The 23,119-nt window shown below is 49.7% G+C and overlaps 1 protein-coding gene across 1 annotated transcript in view; it reads left to right on the top strand.

The window, feature by feature from the left end:
- The first annotated feature begins 9,838 nt into the window (after positions 1-9,838).
- The window catches only part of atp6v1ba (ATPase, H+ transporting, lysosomal, V1 subunit B, member a), a 43,614-nt gene continuing 30,333 nt past the window's right edge, over positions 9,839-23,119 (top strand). The window contains exon 1 of the mRNA XM_080493922.1: positions 9,839-10,034. Within this exon, the coding sequence (XP_080350048.1) occupies positions 9,926-10,034 (109 nt within the window). The 5' untranslated portion in view covers positions 9,839-9,925. The remainder of the gene's footprint in view (positions 10,035-23,119) is intronic.

Genomic DNA, 23,119 nt, shown 5'->3' with positions numbered 1-23,119 from the left:
GTTTTGGACATGATGAAGAGGAGGGGTGATGTGGACGCCGGACAGCCTTGAACCAGCAGCTTCTGACTCCACCCACAATGAGACGGATTAAAGAATGAGGCTGCTGCAGGCCTCACCGACCTGGTGGTGCTGGAGAAAGACGGAGGCAGCAGGTGGAGGCGTAGCTGGAGCCGCCAGCCCAAAGAGATCAAAGCTTCACACTGTTTCACTGGAACGTTTCTCCTCTTCTCACGTCTTCAGGTTCTGGTTCAGGTCGGTTGAAAGGTTCTTGAACATCTCTGGTTTCCTTTGTTTTCCAAAAGACCCCCTGGTTTTTGTTGTTGTGTAAACGGGGCCTGTCACTGGTCTGAAGGAAGTCTTTGATCTTCCTGTAATTCACCTTTACAACTGTTGTGTGCAGCTTGGCTGAAGACCGATTCATCCTCCGTCAGAACCGGTCCAACACTCCAGGGTTGGAGTCCTCTTCTCCAGCCAGCTCCTGCTGACGGAACCTTTGTCCGTCCAACCGTCTGGGCCACAGAATCATGTTGAAGTTCTGCAGTATGCCGCGAACTCTCGTGTGACTGCTCAGATTTCCTAGTTCACTTACGGATTCCGCCACAAGTCCGTGACGGGGAAGGCACGCTGTGCATTCACACTGCTGTGTGAATGCACACACGCTCCAGCTCTCTAATGACTGGATCATGCTTAGCATGTAGCCTCGCTACTGGCTGAGTCCCTAAGCTGTGTAGCATGTAGCATGTAGCCTCGCTACTGGCTGAGTCCCAAAGCTGCTTAGCATGTAGCATGTAGCCTCGCTACTGGCTGAGTAGCATGTAGCCTCGCTACTGGCTGAGTCCCAAAGCTGCTTAGCATGTAGCATGTAGCCTCGCTACTGGCTGAGTCCCAAAGCTGCTTAGCATGTAGCATGTAGCCTCGCTACTGGCTGAGTCCCAAAGCTGCGTAGCATGTAGCATGTAGCCTCGCTACTGGCTGAGTCCCAAAGCTGCGTAGCATGTAGCATGTAGCCTCGCTACTGGCTGAGTCCCTAAGCTGTGTAGCATGTAGCATGTAGCCTCGCTACTGGCTGAGTCCCAAAGCTGCTTAGCATGTAGCATGTAGCCTCGCTACTGGCTGAGTAGCATGTAGCCTCGCTACTGGCTGAGTCCCAAAGCTGCTTAGCATGTAGCATGTAGCCTCGCTACTGGCTGAGTCCCAAAGCTGCGTAGCATGTAGCATGTAGCCTCGCTACTGGCTGAGTCCCAAAGCTGCGTAGCATGTAGCATGTAGCCTCGCTACTGGCTGAGTCCCAAAGCTGCGTAGCATGTAGCAGGGTTCAAAGTTACATGATGGCCCTGAACGCATCACTCAGCGCTGTCGCTCCTGCCGTTAAAACCGTTAAAACCGTTAAAACCAGACCAACATGGTCAGCCCTGCTGGTCCCAACACAAACCCTCCACCTGATCCACCTGATGGGGGCTGGAAAAACGTACCGATGCTCGTGTATGGGCCCCGCAGCTCGTTAACGTGTCGGAAGGCCGGTTTCCGACACGTTAAGAAGCACCTGAAGGCATCAATCAAAACCGTCATCCATGAGGCGACGTTTTAACTTTACGGATTATTATTTTCAGAAATACAGTTCTGAGAACCGTATCTGAGCCGGTTCTCCTGTTGGGCTCCGAGCAGCGGCCAGTGTTTATGTGTTTGTGTCAAATATATTCATAATCCTTCCAAATGTGAGAAATATACTTTGAAATCCAACCCTTCAAATCAATAATGCTGAAGGAAACGTCGTCCGTGGACCAATTATCCGAGCACCTGCGTCCATGTGTCTCCCAGGAGGGGCGGCGCAGCGTGGTTGGTAGAGCGGTCGTCCCTCAATCGGAATGTTGCAGGTTCCATTCCCTTCTCTGCCATGTCTGCCTGGCTCCGTGCCGAAGGGTCCTGGCTGCAGCCTCCATTGGAGTGTGAATGTGAGTGTGAACGGGTGAATGTGATGAACCATGTGAAGCTCTGGGGCTGCTGGCAGTGAAAAGGAGCTTGAGAAGTTCCTCCATTGACCCTGAGACTCCTCCACAGCCTAGAACCCTCATGAGGAGGTCTTCCTCTCTTCCTCTTCCTCCTCATCTGTGGTGCTTCTGGTGATGCTTCTCATCCGTCTCTACAGAACCTTCATCAATCTCTACAGAACCTTCTCTACAGAACCTTCATCAATCTCTACAGAACCTTCTCTACAGAACCTTCATCAATCTCTACAGAGAACCTCGTTCTGTCCTGAACCTTCATCAGTCTCTACAGAACCTTCATCAATCTCTACAGAACCTTCATTAATCTCTACAGAGAACCACGTTCTGTCCTGAACCTTCATCAGTCTCTACAGAGAACCTCGTTCTGTCCTGAACCTTGATCAGTCTCTACAGAACCTTCATCAATCTCTACAGAACCTTCTCTACAGAACCTTCATCAATCTCTACAGAGAACCTCATTCTGACCTGAACCTTCATCAGTCTCTACAGAACCTTCATCAATCTCTACAGAACCTTCATCAGTCTCTACAGAACCTTCATCAATCTCTACAGAACCTTCATCAGTCTCTACAGAACCTTCATCAATCTCTACAGAGAACCTCGTTCTGTCCTGAACCTTCATCAGTCTCTACAGAACCTTCATCAGTCTCTACAGAACCTTCATCAATCTCTACAGAGAACCTCGTTCTGTCCTGAACCTTCATCAGTCTCTACAGAACCTTCATCAGTCTCTACAGAACCTTCATCAATCTCTACAGAGAACCAGGTTCTGTCCTGAACCTTCATCAGTCTCTACAGAGAACCTCGTTCTGTCCTGAACCTTCATCAATCTCTACAGAACCTTCATCAATCTCTACAGAGAACCACGTTCTGTCCTGAACCTTCATCAATCTCTACGGAACCTTCATCAATCTCTATAGAGAACCACGTTCTGTCCTGAACCTTCATCAATCTCTACAGAGAACCCACGTTCTGTCCTGAACCTTGATCAGTCTCTACAGAACCTTCATCAATCTCTACAGAGAACCCACGTTCTGTCCTGAACCTTGATCAGTCTCTACAGAACCTTCATCAATCTCTACAGAACCTTCATCAATCTCTACAGAGAACCCACGTTCTGTACCTGAACCTTGATCAGTCTCTGCAGAACCTTGATCAGTCTCTACAGAACCTTCATCAGTCTCTACAGAGAACCCAGGTTCTGTCCTGAACCTTCATCAGTCTCTACAGAGAACCCTGTTCTGTCCTGAACCTTCATCAATCTCTACAGAGAACCCACGTTCTGTCCTGAACCTTGATCAGTCTCTACAGAACCTTCATCAATCTCTACAGAACCTTCATCAATCTCTACAGAGAACCCACGTTCTGTACCTGAACCTTGATCAGTCTCTGCAGAACCTTGATCAGTCTCTACAGAACCTTCATCAGTCTCTACAGAGAACCCAGGTTCTGTCCTGAACCTTCATCAGTCTCTACAGAGAACCCTGTTCTGTCCTGAACCTTCATCAATCTCTACAGAGAACCCACGTTCTGTCCTGAACCTTGATCAGTCTCTACAGAACCTTCATCAATCTCTACAGAACCTTCATCAATCTCTACAGAGAACCCACGTTCTGTACCTGAACCTTGATCAGTCTCTGCAGAACCTTGATCAGTCTCTACAGAACCTTCATCAGTCTCTACAGAGAACCCAGGTTCTGTCCTGAACCTTCATCAGTCTCTACAGAGAACCCTGTTCTGTCCTGAACCTTCATCAATCTCTACAGAGAACCTCGTTCTGTCCTGAACCTTCTCAAACCACAGTGGAGCCTTGAGGGACCGTGAGGATTTCAGCCAGCAGGAGGAGAGGAACCAACACTTTTAGGATGCTTCTATCCCTTTAATTACCATTCTAGAACTTAACATAGAACGGTTCTGTCCCTCGTTCTGATCTTAATATTTTGCCTATAAAACAGTCAAACTGATTGTTTTTATTTATTTAAACTTCCTTGATCAGCCTTGTTCCCACAATCTTCTCCTAGAGAATATTAAATAATAATAATAATAATAATAATGGGATTAGTTCTCACTTACAACTGTAACAGAATTTTCTCACCTAAATTGATCAACTTTATCACCTGGATTAGATTAAATCAATCAAATCCAGACCGAGGCGATAAAGTGACTTCCTTTATCTAATCTGGTCTTTTTAGAAGTTTTTAATCTAATTTGAAAATCCAAATATTGGAAGTACCTCATGTATGATATGAGCCTTCCTCCTCGTTGAGCCATGAGAGAACCCATGAGAGAACCCATGAGAGAACCCATGAGAGAACCCAGGTTCTGTCCTGAACCTTCATCAGTCTCTACAGAGAACCCATGAGAGAACCCATGAGAGAACCCATGAGGGAACCCATGGCTCAGTGTGACCATATCATGAATGTACTCTCCCCAGTACTGTGGAATACTAACTGGATCAAATCTGAATCATTTTGTCACAATGGTACTGCAGCCATTTATTTCTCTCTGGGTTTTGTTCCAATATCAACTTCCATTCCATTCCATCTCCCTCAGGGATTACATTTATAAAACACTTCATAAAAACATTATTTAAGTTTAGTCGTTTATATGGAACCCTAATTTCATTCTCAAAGATCATCTAATCTGAAGTTCATCTACAAATGGACCTGAATGTTTATGTTTACTCAGTTGGTCGTCGCCACGTCATGAATGTGTGTCTGGTTCCCTTCTGTGGGTTCATGTTCCAACCTTCATCCGGTTCTCATCACACAGCAGCAGAATCAAGTTCTCAGGTTAATCCACCTCCTCCACAAGCCTCCTCACTCTGGTCCATAATCACTCCTCCAGCTCCTCTGGGTCCAGCTCCTCTGGGTCCAGCTCCACTAGAACCTGCTCCACCAGAACCAGCTCTCTAGAACCTGCTCCACTAGAACCTGCTCCACCAGAACCAGCTCCACTATAACCTGCTCCACCAGAAACAGCTCCACTAGAAACAGCTCCACTAGAACCTGCTCCACCAGAACTAGCTCCACCAGAAACAGCTCCACTAGAACCTGCTCCACCAGAACTAGCTCCACCAGAACCAGCTCTCTAGAACCTGCTCAACCAGAACCAGCTCCACTAGAACCCGCTCCATCAGAACCAGCTCTCTATAACCTGATCTACTAGAATCTGCTCCACTAGAACCTGCTCCTCCAGAACCTGATCCACCAGAACCAGCTCTCTAGAAACTGCTCCACTAGAACCTGCTCCTTCACAACCTGCTCTACTAGAACCTGCTCCACCAGAACCAGCTGTCTATAACCTGATCTACTAAACCTGCTCCACCAGAACCAGCTCCACCAGAACCAGCTCCACCAGAACCAGCTCCACTATAACCTTCTCCACCAGAACCTGATCTACTAGAACCTGCTCCTCCAGAACCTAATCCACCAGAACCAGCTCCATTATACCCTGCTCCACCAGAACCAGCTCTCTAGAACCTGCTCCTCCAGAACCAGCTCTCTCGAACCTGATCCACCAGAACCAGCTCTCCAGAAACTGCTCCACTAGAACCTGCTCCACTAGAACCAGCTCCTCCAGAACCAGAAGGTGTAGAGCCCACAGGAAGGTGAAGAGCCCACAGGAAGGAAGGTGAACAGCCTACAGCAGGGGTGTCAAACTCAGATCCTCGTGGGCCGCAGCCCTGCAGGTTTTCAATGTCTCCCTCCCCTGAACCTCCTGATGGTTCATCACCACATTCAGCACAAAGCCAGATAACGAGCTGCTCATTGCAATCAGCTGTGTTGAAGCTGGGAGACATGGAGAACGTGCAGGGCTGCGGCCCTCGAGGCCTGGAGTTCGACACGTGTGGCCTACAGGAAGGTGGAGAACCCACAGGAAGGTGGAGAACCCACAGGAAGGAAGGTGAAGAGCCTACAGGAAGGTGGAGAACCCACAGGAAGGTGGAGAACCCACAGGAAGGTGGAGTTGTTTGTTCTTTGTCAACTGTGGTTGAGTCTGGCGCTAGCTGGCAGTAAGAGGCCCCATCCAACATGGCGGCACCACTGGTTCACCCTCCAGCCTGAGGACTCAGTTATGTCTGTGGTGCAGCATGGGGGCAAGATGAACCAGTGAGCTGGAGGGGTGAAGTCAGATTCCCCTGGAGGGTGGAGTTGGGTCCCCCTTGGAGGGTGGAGTCGGGTTCCCCTGGAGGGGTGGAGTCGGGTCCCCCTTGGAGGGTGAAGTCGGGTCCCCCTTGGAGGGTGAAGTCGGGTCCCCCTTGGAGGGTGAGGTCAGATTCACCTGGAGGGTGAAGTCGGGTCCCCCTTAGAGGGTGAGGTCAGATTCACCTGGAGGGTGAAGTTGGGTTCCCCTGGAGGGTGAAGTCGGGTCCCCCTTGGAGGGTGAGGTCAGATTCACCTGGAGGGTGAAGTTGGGTTCCCCTGGAGGGGTGAAGTCGGGTCCCCCTTGGAGGGTGAGGTCGGGTCCCCCTTGGAGGGTGAAGTTGGGTTCCCCTTGGAGGGTGAAGTCGGGTCCCCCTTGGAGGGTGAAGTTGGGTCCCCCTTGGAGGGTGAAGATGGGTTCCCCTGGAGGGGTGAAGTCGGGTCCCCCTTGGAGGGTGAGGTCAGATTCACCTGGAGGGTGAAGTCGGGTCCCCCTTGGAGGGGTGGAGTCGGGTCCCCCTTGGAGGGTGAAGTCGGGTCCCCCTTGGAGGGTGAGGTCAGATTCCCCTGGAGGGTGAAGTTGGGTTCCCCTGGAGGGTGAAGTCGGGTTCCCCTGGAGGGTGAAGTCGGGTTCCCCTGGACAGGTGAGCCGTCCCTCACAGACCCGCCAGCATTTGTCTTCACCAGACTCTATTCGGTGAGCCGGTGACTGAAGGGCTGTTGAAGGTTTGAAGGTGAATTGAAATGCTCTTTTCTGAACTTACTGTCTGCATGACAGTTGGTGACCTCTAGGAGAAACCTTCTAGTCCCTCCACCCAAACCACCACCTTCCTACCATGAGGGACTGTAGTTCCTCTTTTCTCCTGTAAACTCACCTGGAACTCCAAAAGCCCCATATAAAGCCTAGGGAGGGATGGAGGGAGGGATGGAGGGATGGAGGGTGGATGGAGGGATGGAGGGAGGGATGGATGGAGGGATGGAGGGAGGGATGGATGGAGGGATGGATGGTGGATGGAGGGATGGAGGGAGGGATGGATGGAGGGATGGAGGGATGGAGGGCGGGATGGAGGGATGGAGGGTGGATGGAGGGATGGAGGGAGGGATGGATGGATGGATGGAGGGAGGGATGGAGGGATGGAGGGATGGATGGAGGGATGGAGGGAGGGATGGATGGATGGAGGGATGGATGGAGGGATGGAGGGATGGAGGGATGGATGGAGGGATGGAGGGAGGGATGGATGGATGGAGGGTGGATGGAGGGATGGATGGAGGGATGGAGGGAGGGATGGATGGAGGGATGGAGGGATGGAGGGATGGATGGAGGGATGGATGGAGGGATGGATGGATGGAGGGATGGATGGATGGATGGATGGAGGGAGGGAGAGAGGGATGGATGGAGGGATGGAGTGATGGATGGAGGGATGGATGGTGGATGGAGGGATGGAGGGAGGGATGGATGGAGGGATGGAGGGATGGATGGAGGGATGGAGGGTGGATGGAGGGATGGAGGGAGGGATGGATGGAGGGATGGATGGTGGATGGATGGAGGGATGGATGGTGGATGGAGGGATGGAGGGAGGGATGGATGGAGGGATGGAGGGATGGAGGGCGGGATGGAGGGATGGAGGGTGGATGGAGGGATGGAGGGAGGGATGGATGGATGGATGGAGGGAGGGATGGAGGGATGGAGGGATGGATGGAGGGATGGAGGGAGGGATGGATGGATGGAGGGATGGATGGAGGGATGGAGGGATGGAGGGATGGATGGAGGGATGGAGGGAGGGATGGATGGATGGAGGGTGGATGGAGGGATGGATGGAGGGAGGGATGGATGGAGGGATGGAGGGATGGAGGGATGGATGGAGGGATGGATGGAGGGATGGATGGATGGAGGGATGGATGGATGGATGGATGGAGGGAGGGAGAGAGGGATGGATGGAGGGATGGAGTGATGGATGGAGGGATGGATGGTGGATGGAGGGATGGAGGGAGGGATGGATGGAGGGATGGAGGGATGGATGGAGGGATGGATGGAGGGAGGGATGGAGGGATGGATGGAGGGACGGAGGGAGGGATGGATGGAGGGAGGGATGGATGGAGGGATGGATGGATGGAGGGACGGATGGAGGGACGGAGGAGGGATGGAGGGATGGATGGAGGGACGGAGGGATGGATGGATGGAGGGATGGAGGGTGGATGGAGGGATGGATGGAGGGAGGGATGGATGGAGGGATGAGGGTGGAGGGAGGGATGGAGGGAGGGATGGAGGGATGGATGGAGGGACGGAGGGAGGGATGGAGGGATGGATGGAGGGATGGAGGGTGGATGGAGGGATGGATGGAGGGATGGATGGAGGGATGGAGGGATGGATGGATGGAGGGATAGATGGAGGGATGGAGGGATGGATGGATGGATGGATGGAGGGAGGGAGGGATGGAGGGATGGATGGAGGGATGGAGGGAGGGATGGAGGGATGGATGGAGGGATGGATGGAGGGAGGGATGGAGGGATGGATGGAGGGATGGAGGGATGGATGGAGGGATGGAGGGATGGAGGGAGGGATGGAGGGATGGATGGAGGGATGGAGGGAGGGAGGGATGGAGGGATGGATGGAGGGATGGATGGAGGGATGGAGGGATGGAGGGAGGGATGGAGGGATGGATGGAGGGATGGAGGGATGGAGGGATGGATGGAGGGATGGATGGAGGGATGGAGGGAGGGATGGAGGGATGGATGGAGGGATGGAGGGATGGATGGAGGGATGGATGGAGGGATGGAGGGAGGGATGGAGGGATGGATGGAGGGATGGAGGGAGGGATGGATGGAGGGATGGAGGGAGGGATGGAGGGATGGAGGGATGGATGGAGGGATGGATGGAGGGATGGAGGGAGGGATGGAGGGATGGATGGAGGGATGGAGGGATGGATGGAGGGATGGATGGAGGGAGGGATGGAGGGATGGATGGAGGGATGGAGGGAGGGATGGATGGAGGGATGGATGGAGGGATGGAGGGAGGGATGGATGGAGGGATGGATGGAGGGATGGGGGGAGGGATGGATGGAGGGATGGATGGAGGGATGGATGGAGGGATGGGGGGAGGGTATTGTTCTTGAATCATCAATTATACACTTTTCTTTCGGACCCATTGCTGCTAGATCACCACGGTAGAACATGGCTGACGAGAGCAGAACAGATATAGACATACAATACTAGAAGGAACTGATCTGTAATCAAAAACCACAATCCCACCAGAGTGGACCCGGGTCAGACCAGCTAAAACCACAATCCCACCAGAGTGGACCCGGGCCAGACCAGAGAGGACCCGGGTCTGACCAAGTTAAACCACAATCCCACCAGAGTGGACCCGGGTCAGACCAGAGTGGACCCGGGTCTGACCAAGTTAAACCACAATCCCACCAGAGTGGACCCGGGTCAGACCAGAGTGGACCCGGGTCTGACCAAGTTAAACCACAATCCCACCAGAGTGGACCCGGGTCAGACCAGAGAGGACCCGGGTCAGACCAGCACGACGTTCATCAGGCAGTGACGTGTCTCTCATTCCTTCACAGATACAGTCTGATCACACACTGCTGCGCGGCTCCTGCCCAACACGCCCCCGCCGAGCGCGTCCCCTGGTTGCTGCAAGGCTCCTCCGCGTTCCCGCTGAGCGCGCCCCCGCCCCCTGGAATCACGTGACCCGCTCCGCTGTCATCCTTCAGCCGCAGCTAGCTTTGCTCCGACCTCCTTCTCAAACCTTCTCCTCACTGCTCCACGATGGCGACGCTGGTGGCCAACAGGGCGATGGACGTGAACGGGCTGGCCGGAGCCGCGCGGACTCACACCCAGGCCGTGACCAGGAATTACATCTCCCAACCCAGGCTGAGTACGTGCTAACGTTAGCAGCAAACTGCTAGCCGAGGCTAAGCTGTGTCGGCTGCTGTGGTGCGTTCAATTACACAGGCAGGGTGGGAAATGTCAGCTGTCATCATGTGACGCGTCTAATCTTAGGCTCTAACAATTCAATCAGCTTTATTTATTAACATATTTAAACTCGGTGAGGTGAAACTTTACATTTCTATCAAAGAGTGTTTCCCATTAGCGTTACAGATGACTTGGTCCTGTCTCAGTCCAACAAGTTTGTTAGGAGGCTTCACTTTAAATTTATTAACTTCTTAAATTCAGATTTTCGCATCTAATCTTCTCGTGGATTTGGCGTGAACACTGGTGATAACCCGTGATAAACCTTTCCTGTTGAAGAACTGAAGCAGTAGCTTCAGGCCTACATGGAGTTTATGTTTTCCCATGGACCTGAACGCAGCGCCAAGATGCAGTCATTTTAGCTCCAGAGGCTAACAGGCTACACGACGAACAGAACGACCTCTTCGATATTCAAGGTGTTTTTACTGGTTAAGCAACGAATCATTTCTGTCTGAAGACGTCTGTAATGTCATGTCTGTATTCCCAAACACTGTCATTGGTGTCAAACTGCGAAGCTAACGATGCTACGTGTTTTCTGGATTCACAACATAGACTTCCTCTGAAATGTGTGTGTGTGTGTGTGTGTGTGTGTGTGTGTGTGTGTGTGTGTGTGTGTGTGTGTGTGTGTGTGTGTGTGTGTGTGTGTGTGTGTGTGTGTGTGTGTGTTTCAGCTCCATGTTACAGATGTTTAATGTGCTCTAACTGGAACCATTGCCAGGCGGGTTTCTCAGTAAGGGTAGAATAAAGCAGCTTTCAGTTGGAATCGGGCTGGTTTAGTCCTGCTGCTGCTCAGAGTCTGACAGGCGACGACCTGTCACGTGACCAGATCACGTGACGGGTGGATGGTTTGTCATGTGAACAGATCACATGAGAACTGCTGCTGAGGACAATCACCTGTCTGCTCATTTTGTCCAGAATGATATTGAAAGTGTCCCGGTGTGGGAGCTTTTCATTTGAAGATGACTTTATTTTTCTAGAGTTTGTTAGAAGCTCTTCTTATTCCACTGCAACCCTTTTCTAGAGATTAACAGTCTGATGGAACGTGAAGCCCTGTCGTATCAGTACAACTGGGAGGGAGGAGAGGGAGGAGAGGTAGGAGAGGGAGGAGAGGGAGGAGAGGTAGGAGAGGGAGGAGAGGTAGGAATGGGAGGGATGGTAGGAGAGGGAGGGATGGTAGGAGAGGGAGGGATGGTAGGAGAGGGAGGAGAGGGAGGAGAGGTAGGAATGGGAGGGATGGTAGGAGAGGGAGGGATGGTAGGAGAGTGAGGAATGGGAAGGAGAGGGAGGAATGGTAGGAGAGGGAGGGATGGTAGGAGAGGGGGGAGAGGGAGGAATGGTAGGAGAGGGAGGAATGGGAGGAGAGGGAGGAGAGGGAGGAGAGGGAGGGATGGTAGGAGAGGTAGGAGAGGGAGGAATGGGAGGAGAGGGAAGGAGAGGGAGGAATGGTAGGAGAGGGAGGAATGGTAGGAGAGGGGAGGAGAGGGAAGAATGGTAGGAGAGGGAGGAATGGTAGGAGAGGGAAGGAGAGGGAGAAATGGGAGGAATGGAGGAGAGGGAGGAATGGTAGGAGAGGGAGGAATGGGAGGAATGGTAGGAGAGGGAGGAATGGTAGGAGAGGGAGGAATGGTAGGAGAGGGAGGAGAGGGAGGAATGGGAGGAGAGGGAAGGAGAGGGAAGGAGAGGTAGGAGAGGGAGGAATGGTAGGAGAGGGAGGAATATGGAGGAGAGAGAGGAATGGTAGGAGAGGGAGGAATGGTAGGAGAGGGAAGGAGAGGGAGAAATGGGAGGAATGGGAGGAGAGGGAGGAGAGGGAGGAATGGGAGGAATGGGAGGAGAGGGAGGAATGGTAGGAGAGGGAGGGATGGTAGGAGAGGGGGGAGAGGGAGGAATGGTAGGAGAAGGAGGAGAGGGAGGAATATGGAGGAGAGGGAGGGATGGTAGGAGAGGGGGGAGAGGGAGGAATGGTAGGAGAAGGAGGAGAGGGAGGAGAGGGAAGGAGAGGGAGGAATATGGAGGAGAGGGAGGAATGGTAGGAGAGGGAGGAATGGTAGGAGAGGGAGGAATGGGAGGAGAGGGAGGAGAGGGAGGAATGGTAGGAGAGGGAGGAATGGTAGGAGAGGGAGGAGAGGGAGGAATGGGAGGAGAGGGAGGAATGGGAGGAGAGGGAGGAGAGGGAGGAATGGGAGGAGAGGGAGGAATGGGAGGAGAGGGAGGAGAGGGAGGAATGGTAGGAGAGGGAGGAATGGGAGGAGAGGGAAGGAGAGGGAGGAGAGGGAGGAATATGGAGGAGAGGGAGGAATATGGAGGAGAGGGAGGAATGGTAGGAGAGGGAGGAATGGGAGGAGAGGGAGGAATGGGAGGAGAGGGAGGAATGGTAGGAGTGGGAAGGAGAGGGAGAAATGGGAGGAATGGAGGAGAGGGAGGAATGGTAGGAGAGGGAGGAGAGGAAGGAGAGGGAGGAATGGGAGGAGAGGGAGGAGAGGTAGGAGAGGGAGGAATGGTAGGAGAGGTAGGAGAGGGAGGAATGGTAGGAGAGGTAGGAGAGGGAGGAATGGTAGGAGAGGGAGGAATGGTAGGAGAGGGGAGGAGAGGGAGGAATGGTAGGAGAGGGAGGAGAGGGAGGAATGGTAGGAGAGGGAGGAATGGGAGGAATGGTAGGAGAGGGAGGAATGGTAGGAGAGGGAGGAATGGTAGGAGAGGGAGGAGAGGGAGGAATGGTAGGAGAGGGAGGAATGGTAGGAGAGGGAGGAGAGGTTTTGGGGCACCACCCTTTCTCGTTGCTGTGGGCTACAAACCTTTTGCTCCCAAAATCGACTTAATGTCTTTAAAAAGTATAAAACACATTAAAACCTGCATTCTGAACTATAAATACTACATTGTGACATTTTGTACTTCTTCACAGTAATATATTTATTTTCTCATTGACGTTTCTGCTGATGCTTCATAAATCTTTTCTAACTTTGTTTAAAAGTTTTTGGTCTTTTAATGTTATAGCTTCTTTTCATTGGTGATGGTTTCTATCTGTCCCTGTCCCTCTACCTGACCCTGTCCCTGTCCCTCTACCTCTCCCTGTACCTCTGCCGGTCTCTGTCCCTGTCCCTCTATCTCTACCCAATACTGTCCCTGTCCCTCTATCTCTACCTGTCCCTGTCCTTGTCCCTCTACCTATTCCTTTCCCTCTCCCTGTCCCCATCCCTGTCCTTGTCCCTCTACCTGACCCTGTCCCTCTACCTCTCCCTGTACCTGTACCTCTGCTGGTCCCTGTCCCTCTACCTCTATCTCTACCTATCCTTGTCCCTGCCCCGTCCTTGTCCCTCTACCTCTACCTCTATCTCTACCCATCCCTGTCTCTCTACCTCTATCTATACCTATCCCTGTCCCTCTACCTCTCCCTATTCCTGTCCCTCTCCCTGTCCCCATCCCTGTCCTTGTCCCTCTACCTCTATCTCTACCTATCCTTGGCCCTCTACCTCTACCTGTCCTTGTCCCTCTCCCTCTATCTACCTGTCCCTCTACCTGTCCCTCTATCTCTACCCGTCCCTGTCCCCGTCCCTGTCCCTGTCCCCTCACTCTAAACTCCACTCCATGTCCTGTAGTTTGACATTGCTTCTCTCTGCAGCCTAAAGTGAGCAGCTGGAGACTCTGAACAGGAACTAGTTTCTCTCCTCCTCTTATTAGTTTGATTGGTTCTCTGCAGGCCTCCTAGAGCTCAGTCCCAAGACCTTAGAACGTCACAGTCACACTGAATTAAACTGCTGAGGGAACCAGCAGGATTGTCAAGACTTAGATCCAAATCAACATTTTCACAGCAAAGAATCTTTGATTCTTCAATGAAAAGCATGAATGATGTTGAGTTCTTCAAACATGTCAACATTTTGGAAATGAAAGCTGAGATAGATCAAAGGGCCATAGAGTTCAAAGCACCTGTGGATTCTGCAGAGAGAATTCCTCAACATCTTGGAAAGGAAATTCCTCCAAATCCATCAGGATGAGTCAGAGAATTACCGACCAATCAGAGGCCGCCTTTCTAAACCTAGAAACCACATGGTATGAATGGACCAATCCCGTTGCTCGTTACTGGGCGCAATACAAAGCAGAAGTCTGGAGACGATCATTTCCTCTAGTTTAGTGAAAAAAGAGGAATTTAGACCAAATTAGACGGTGACAAGTAGAGACGGACATTAAAGACACATTTAGAAGCTTTGAGCAACACGTCTATTTATTCAGACGTCTTTTCTGAACATTTAGCGTCCAAATGACGGCTGGACGGCTGGACGGCCTCGCGCCCCCTGGGCCTTGCCTCGCGCCCCCTGGGCCTTGCCTTGCGCCCCCTGGGCCTTGCCTTGCGCCCCCTGGGCCTTGCCTTGCGCCCCCTGGGCCTTGCCTTGCGCCCTCTGAGCCTTGCCTTGCGCCCCCTGGGCCTTGCCTTGCGCCCCCTGGGCCTTGCGCCCCCTGGGCCTCGCCTTGCCTTGCGCCCCCTGGGCCTCGCCTTGCCTTGCGCCCCCTGGGTCTTGCCTCGCCTTGCGCCCCCTGGGTCTTGCCTTGACTTGCGCCCCCTGGGCCTTGCCTTGACTTGCGCCCCCTGGGCCTTGCCTTGCGCCCCCTGGGCCTTGCCTTGCGCCCCCTGGGCCTCGCCTTGCGCCCCCTGGGCCTTGCCTTGCCTTGCGCCCCCTGGGCCTTGCCTTGCCTTGCGCCCCCTGGGCCTCGCCTTGCGCCCCCTGGGCCTTGACTTGCGCCCCCTGGACCTCGCCTTGCGCCCCCTGGACCTCGCCTTGCGCCCCCTGGGCCTCGCCTTGCGCCCCCTGGACCTCGCCTTGCGCCCCCTGGACCTCGCCTTGCGCCCCCTGGGCCTCGCCTTGCGCCCCCTGGGCCTTGACTTGCGCCCCCTGGGCCTCATGCCGTCGAGCCTCACTGGGAATTTGATTCAGGCTTTTCAGCAACTGGACTTGAACCGTGAAACTCACAAGGTGATGTTCTTTCTTTTTTTCTGAGTGCCAACGCCAGCGAGGCGAACGCAGCCTAAAAGCCTCTCAGCAAACAGGAAGGAAATGACTTAATGGAGCTCGGGCCACGGGAGAGCTCAGCAGAGAGGAAGCTGGTAAAACCCTTCAAACATTCTCTCATTTGGTTTCCAGGAGAGTAGCTGGGCCTTTCCTCTCATCAAACACATTATCAGACTGCAGCGCTCCATTCTCATGACGAAGCGCCAATTTACAAGCAACTCATAATCTCAAGTAACTGGAAGGAAACTGGTGCTGGAGCTTCGGCTGCTTTCAGAAGAGCAGAGGCGACGGCTCTTTTTCCTGGACAGGCTGTACATCCCTACATTACCTGTACATTAAGCCTAACCCTACCCTAACCCTACCCTAACCCTACCCTAACCCTACCCCTCTAATCAGGGCTTCCCAACAGTTTTAGAACCCAGGAGCTTGTGAAGTAGCCGGTGTGTACGAGAGCCACCTGTAGTCCAGTGGAGACTCTTATTAACATACTTATAAACAGATAGAAGCTTCATTAATTCCTTTTAGGAAATGAAGGTTTACTGGAAATGACAGTTAGTCTGACTTTAGGGAAACTAAAGGTACAGCAGGGATATTTTAAACTACACTTTAATTCCTCTCTCTTGAATAAAACCTGATAAAAATGACTCTACTGGAGGAAGTGGAACCAAATTTCTTCTTTCAACCAGTAAATTAGAGGAGAAGTGACTCACTGCTTGTCTTCATCTCAACGTCTCATAGAAACACCAGAGCAGACTTTAAGCCAATCACAGAGCAGCTCTGGCCGGCGGCCAATGAAAAAGGCCCCAAGTCTCGACATGAAATGAGCTGATTGGTTTGATTCCCTGTCAGTCGCTCTGGTGAGGTCACTACTAAGCCCCGCCTCCTTAGGGAGGCTTTCCTCATCGCCCCAGGCTGTTCTCTCTCTCTCTCACACACACACACACACACACACACACACACACACACACACACACACACACACACACACACACACACACACACACACACACACACACACACACACACACACACACACACACACACACACACACACACACTATTAGAGCCATAGAAATCAAGAAATGTCTTTCATTGAAGATTATGTGTAGAAAACGACACAAATACAGTTCAGGGCTGATTGTAAACAAATCTTTGATAGTATTACAGTTTATTCCTATATATATATATTTATATATATATATATATATATATATATATGGGGTGGGTGGTGCAGGGTAAAGTTGCTCCATGTGGGTGGCGCAGGGTAAAGTTGCTCCATGTGGGTGGCGCAGGGTAAAGTTGCTCCATGTGGGTGGTGCAGGGTAAAGTTGCTCCATGTGGGTGGTGCAGGGTAAAGTTGCTCCATGCGGGTGGCGCAGGGTAAAGTTGCTCCATGTGGGTGGCGCAGGGTAAAGTTGCTCCATGTGGGTGGTGCAGGGTAAAGTTGCTCCATGTGGGTGGCGCAGGGTAAAGTTGCTCCATGTGGGTGGCGCAGGGTAAAGTTGCTCCATGTGGGTGGCGCAGGGTAAAGTTGCTCCATGTGGGTGGTGCAGGGTAAAGTTGCTCCATGCGGGTGGTGCAGGGTAAAGTTGCTCCATGTGGGTGGCGCAGGGTAAAGTTGCTCCATGCGGGTGGCGCAGGGTAAAGTTGCTCCATGCGGGTGGCGCAGGGTAAAGTTGCTCCATGCGGGTGGTCAGTGCGAACATGGAGTGAGCAGGGTTCTAGTTTAGGACACTAACTAACCTTAAAGTTTCAGGTTGTTAACAATAGTAATAGTAGTTGGTGTGACGGCTGGTCAGTACAGAGGACCTGTTTTATCTCCTTAAAAAATCAAAAATTTTTCTTTCTTTTTGGACTGAGGACAGACTGGACGCTGCAGTTTGTCCGTACTGGATGTACTGGACGCTGCAGTTTGTCCGTACTGGATGTACTGGACGCTGTAGTTTGTCCGTACTGGACGTACTGGACGCTGCAGTTTGTCCGTACTGGACGTACTGGACGCTGCAGTTTGTCCGTGCTGAACGCTGCAGTTTGTCCGGTCCGGACTGGACGCCGCAGTTTGTCCGGTCCGTACTGGACGCTGCAGTTTGTCCGGTCCGTACTAGATGCTGCAGTTTGTCCGTACTGGACGCTGCAGTTTGTCCGTACTGGACGCTGCAGTTTGTCCGTACTGGACGCTGCAGTTTGTCCGGTCCGTACTGGACGCTGCAGTTTGTCCGGTCCGTACTGGACGCTGCAGTTTGTCCGGTCCGTACTGGATGCTGCAGTTTGTCCGTACTGGACGCTGCAGTTTGTCCAGTACGGACTGGACGCTGCAGTTTGTCCGGTACGGACTGGACGCTGCAGTTTGTCCGGTACGGACTGGACGCTGCAGTTTGTCCGGTCCGTACTGGACGCTGCAGTTTGTCCGTACTGGACGCTGCAGTTTGTCCGTACTGGACGCTGCAGTTTGTCCGGTCCGTACTGGACGCTGCAGTTTGTCCGTACTGGACGCTGCAGTTTGTCCGTACTGGACGCTGCAGTTTGTCCGGTCCGTACTGGACGCTGCAGTTTGTCCGGACTGGACGCTGCAGTTTGTCCGTACTGGACGCTGCAGTTTGTCCGGTCCGTACTGGACGCTGCAGTTTGTCCGTACTGGACGCTGCAGTTTGTCCGGTCCGTTTCATCCACAGTCCAGACTGATTCATTGTGTAGAAGGAAACAGCCTCCAAGCGATGAATTGAGCCCTGAGGAAGTCTGAACACTTTGTTTCTTGAACTTTCATCCATCATGAAGTGATGGAGGAGGGTGGAGGAGGGTGGAGGAGGGTGGAGGAGCTCCAGTCTAATTACTGCTGAACACTTGGAAACAAACAGTCTTTTTTCTTGAGTAAAAGATGAGCTGCATTGTGAAGAAACCCTGGTGAAGAAACCCTGGTGAAGAAACCCTGGTGAAGAAACCCTGGTGAAGAAACCCTGGTGAAGACACCCTGGTGAAGAAACCCTGGTGAGGAAACCCTGGTGAAGAAACCCTGGTGAAGAAGCCCTGGTGAAGAAGCCCTAGTGAAGAAACCCTGGTGAAGAAACCCTGGTGAAGAAACCCTGGTGAAGTGTCTGGAGCGTGAGGTTAAGGCCAGCTCTGACAGTCGCCAGGCATCACAGAGTCGATAAGATCACAATGTGGAGCGGCTTTTACTGCCCGCTTGACTGCGACAGAGCTGAGAGCAGCAGCGTCTGAGCAGCCAGACAGAGCAGCAAAATAAACAAGTCCCCTCATTTGTCATCAGACCAAGTCTTTCTGTTCAGGCCCTTTGTCTCTGTCATGTCAAATGCGACAAAAGCTATTAGCCGCGGAAACGGCTGGCCTTTGTTTTAATGGAGCATTCTGTCATTTAGCGCTATGAAAAGACATGGAGCAAGGCACTATCCTTCTTTGTGAAGATTTAATTATTGGTAATAATGTAGTCACGATAAACAAATGTCTCATCTGTCACCAGGAAAGTCATTTCTATAAAATCCATGTTATTTTTGTAACCCTTCTCTAATCCACAGTCTAATTAGGCCTGAGCTGCAGGCCTGTCAGGAAGAAGCGGCTCTACCGTGGGCGTTGCTCTACCGTGGGCGTTGCTCTGTCTCTTCATTTAAAAGAAGATTGAAATGTAGGCTAAGGATTTCACACCATTCCTGTGGACATGGACAGACAGCGATCCACTGCGCTCACTGACCGCTCGCTCCGGGTCGCCTCCCGTCCAGGATCCGTCCCTGAACCAGGAGGACCCAGTCGGGTGGTTTCCTGCTGAGTGGACAGGATCTCTGTCCGCCGGGCCCCGGCCAGGATCCGTCCCTAAACCAGGAGGACCCAGTCGGGTGGTTTCCTGCTGAGTGGACAGGATCTCTGTCCGCCGGGCCCCGGCCAGGATCCGTCCCTAAACCAGGAGGACCCAGTCGGGTGGTTTCCTGCTGAGTGGACAGGATCTCTGTCCGCCGGGCCCCCGGCCAGGATCCGTCCCTAAACCAGGAGGACCCAGTCGGGTGGTTTCCTGCTGAGTGGACAGGATCTCTGTCCGCCGGGCCCCCGGCCAGGATCCGTCCCTAAACCAGGAGGACCCAGTCGGGTGGTTTCCTGCTGAGTGGACAGGATCTCTGTCCGCCGGGCCCCGGCCCGGCCGGCCCGTCGACAGAATGTTGATGACTTCTTTCCTGATCTGAAAACGGGTCGGTTCTGTGAAGCCAGAGGAGAGCGAGGCGCTCACGCCGGCGGTGTGAATGTGACTGATGGTGTAAGACTCATTCAGGCCGCTCACCACCGCTCGCTGGGTTCCCACCGCTCTATTGAAGCCCGGCCACTCGTCTGTCTCTGTAATGAAGCTGTTGTATGAAGCAGCTTTGTCTTTGCGTAAACAACCTCCGTCCTCGACCCCTCTGCCCACCAGCAGAGCGTCGGTGTGTTGGCTTCATTTCCCCACAGTCCCTCTCTAGATGGAGTACCTCGTACCTGTGGGGTTAAAAGCCTGCTTCAGTGTGCAGAGCAGGAGCGGGACTGGCGCCGTGGACCAGCCCCGATTGGCTGCCCATTGTTTGGAGAGGGGCGTGGCCACGGCGGCTGCTGTTTGTGACCCCCTGTGATTTTAAAATGCTTTTATTTATTCTAAAGTTGTTTGTTATTTGTTCCAAGTTGGCCTTCATTGGTCCGGTTCACTTCAGCTGCACGGATATTTTCTCTCTGGTGTTCAGTACAAAGTACTGACTGCAGGATGGGAGGCACAAGTGGGATTTCTGTCCTGTTCTAGCAAAACATTTCAGTTGTTTGTTTCCCACAAATAAAGTGGTGGAGATGAGAGGACATGAGAGGACATGAGAGGACATGAGCTGCAGGACAGTCCTCACCAGAGAACGGCTGCTTCCTCATTTTAACTCCTTCTGCTGGGCTTTTCTCTTTTCCAAGGTTTCTGTTCTCCAACGTGACGGAAATAAAATCCAGACGGCACGTTGTTCTCTTTCTTCTACTTTTATCTCTTTCTTCTACTTTTATCTCTTTATTCTAGTTTTATCTCTTTATTCTAGTTTTATCTTTTATTCTAGTTTTATCTCTTTATTCTAGTTTTATCTCTTTATTCTAGTTTTATCTCTTTATTCTAGTTTTATCTTTTATTCTAGTTTTATCTTTTATTCTAGTTTTATCTTTTATCTTTTTATTCTACTTTTATCTTTTTATTCTACTTTTATCTTTTTATTCTAGTTTTATCTTTTATCTTTTTATTCTACTTTTATCTTTTTATTCTAGTTTTATCTTTTTATTCTAGTTTTATCTCTTTATTCTAGTTTTATCTTTTTATTCTACTTTTATCTTTTTATTCTAGTTTTATCTTTTTATTCTAGTTTTATCTTTTATTCTAGTTTTATCTCTTTATTCTAGTTTTATCTTTTATTCTAGTTTTATCTCTTTATTCTAGTTTTATCTTTTATTCTAGTTTTATCTTTTATTCTAGTTTTATCTCTTTATTCTAGTTTTATCTTTTATTCTAGTTTTATCTTTTATTCTAGTTTTATCTTTTATCTTTTTATTCTACTTTTATCTCTTTATTCTAGTTTTATCTTTTATTCTAGTTTTATCTTTTATCTTTTTATTCTACTTTTATCTTTTTATTCTACTTTTATCTTTTTATTCTACTTTTATCTTTTTATTCTAGTTTTATCTTTTATCTTTTTATTCTACTTTTATCTTTTTATTCTAGTTTTATCTTTTTATTCTAGTTTTATCTTTTATTCTAGTTTTATCTTTTATTCTAGTTTTATCTTTTTATTCTAGTTTTATCTCTTTATTCTAGTTTTATCTCTTTATTCTAGTTTTATCTTTTAATTCTACTTTTATCTTTTTATTCTACTTTTATCTTTTTATTCTACTTTTATCTTTTTATTCTACTTTTATCTTTTATTCTACTTTTATCTTTTATTCTACTTTTATCTTTTATTATAGTTTTATCTTTTATTCTTTTATCTTTTTATTCTACTTTTATCTTTCTATTCTAGTTTTATCTTTTATTCTACTTTTATCTTTTATTCTACTTTTATCTTTTATTCTAGTTTTATATTTTATCTTTTTATTCTACTTTTATCTTTTTATTCTTGTTTTATCTCTTTATTCTAGTTTTATCTTTTTATTCTAGTTTTATCTTTTATTCTAGTTTTATTAGCAACACAGCAGCATAGATGTTAGCAAAGCAACGCAGCAACGTGGATGTTAGCAACATTATAGTAACATTATGACCATGTTTACACACTGAGCCATAACATTAAGACCATGTTTACACACTCAGCCATAACATTAAGACCATGTTTACACACTCAGCCATAACATTAAGACCATGTTTACACACTGAGCCATAACATTATGACCATGTTTACACACTGAGCCATAACATTAAGACCATGTTTACACACTCAGCCATAACATTAAGACCATGTTTACACACTGAGCCATAACATTATGACCATGTTTACACACACACTCAGCCATAACATTATGACCATGTTTACACACACACTCAGCCATAACATTATGACCATGTTTACACACACTGAGCCATAACATTATGACCATGTTTACACACTCAGCCATAACATTAAGACCATGTTTACACACTGAGCCATAACATTATGACCATGTTTACACACACTCAGCCATAACATTAAGACCATGTTTACACACTGAGCCATAACATTATGACCATGTTTACACACTGAGCCATAACATTATGACCATGTTTACACACTGAGCCATAACATTATGACCATGTTTACACACACTGAGCCATAACATTATGACCATGTTTACACACACTGAGCCATAACATTATGACCATGTTTACACACACTCAGCCATAACATTATGACCATGTTTACACACTGAGCCATAACATTATGACCATGTTCACACACTGAGCCATAACATTATGACCATGTTTACACACTGAGCCATAACATTAAGACCATGTTTACACACTCAGCCATAACATTAAGACCATGTTTACACACTGAGCCATAACATTAAGACCATGTTTACACACTGAGCCATAACATTAAGACCATGTTTACACACACTCAGCCATAACATTATGACCATGTTTACACACACTGAGCCATAACATTAAGACCATGTTTACACACACTCAGCCATAACATTATGACCATGTTTACACACTGAGCCATAACATTAAGACCATGTTTACACACACTGAGCCATAACATTAAGACCATGTTTACACACACTCAGCCATAACATTATGACCATGTTTACACACACTGAGCCATAACATTATGACCATGTTTACACACACTCAGCCATAACATTATGACCATGTTTACACACACTGAGCCATAACATTATGACCATGTTTACACACACTCAGCCATAACATTATGACCATGTTTACACACACACTCAGCCATAACATTATGACCATGTTTACACACACTGAGCCATAACATTATGACCATGTTTACACACACTGAGCCATAACATTATGACCATGTTTACACACACTCAGCCATAACATTATGACCATGTTTACACACTGAGCCATAACATTAAGACCATGTTTACACACTGAGCCATAACATTATGACCTTGTTTACACACTGAGCCATAACATTATGACCATGTTTACACACACTGAGCCATAACATTATGACCATGTTTACACACTGAGCCATAACATTAAGACCATGTTTACACACTGAGCCATAACATTATGACCATGTTTACACACTGAGCCATAACATTATGACCATGTTTACACACACTCAGCCATAACATTATGACCATGTTTACACACTCAGCCATAACATTATGACCATGTTTACACACACTCAGCCATAACATTATGACCATGTTTACACACACTGAGCCATAACATTATGACCATGTTTACACACTGAGCCATAACATTAAGACCATGTTTACACACACTCAGCCATAACATTAAGACCATGTTTACACACACTGAGCC

This window comes from Lipophrys pholis (genome assembly GCF_963383615.2).
Source record: "Lipophrys pholis genome assembly, contig: SCAFFOLD_28, whole genome shotgun sequence".
NCBI lineage: Eukaryota > Metazoa > Chordata > Actinopteri > Blenniiformes > Blenniidae > Lipophrys > Lipophrys pholis.
Note: the sequence above shows the minus strand (reverse complement) of the source record. Positions and strands in the feature narration are given on the sequence as shown.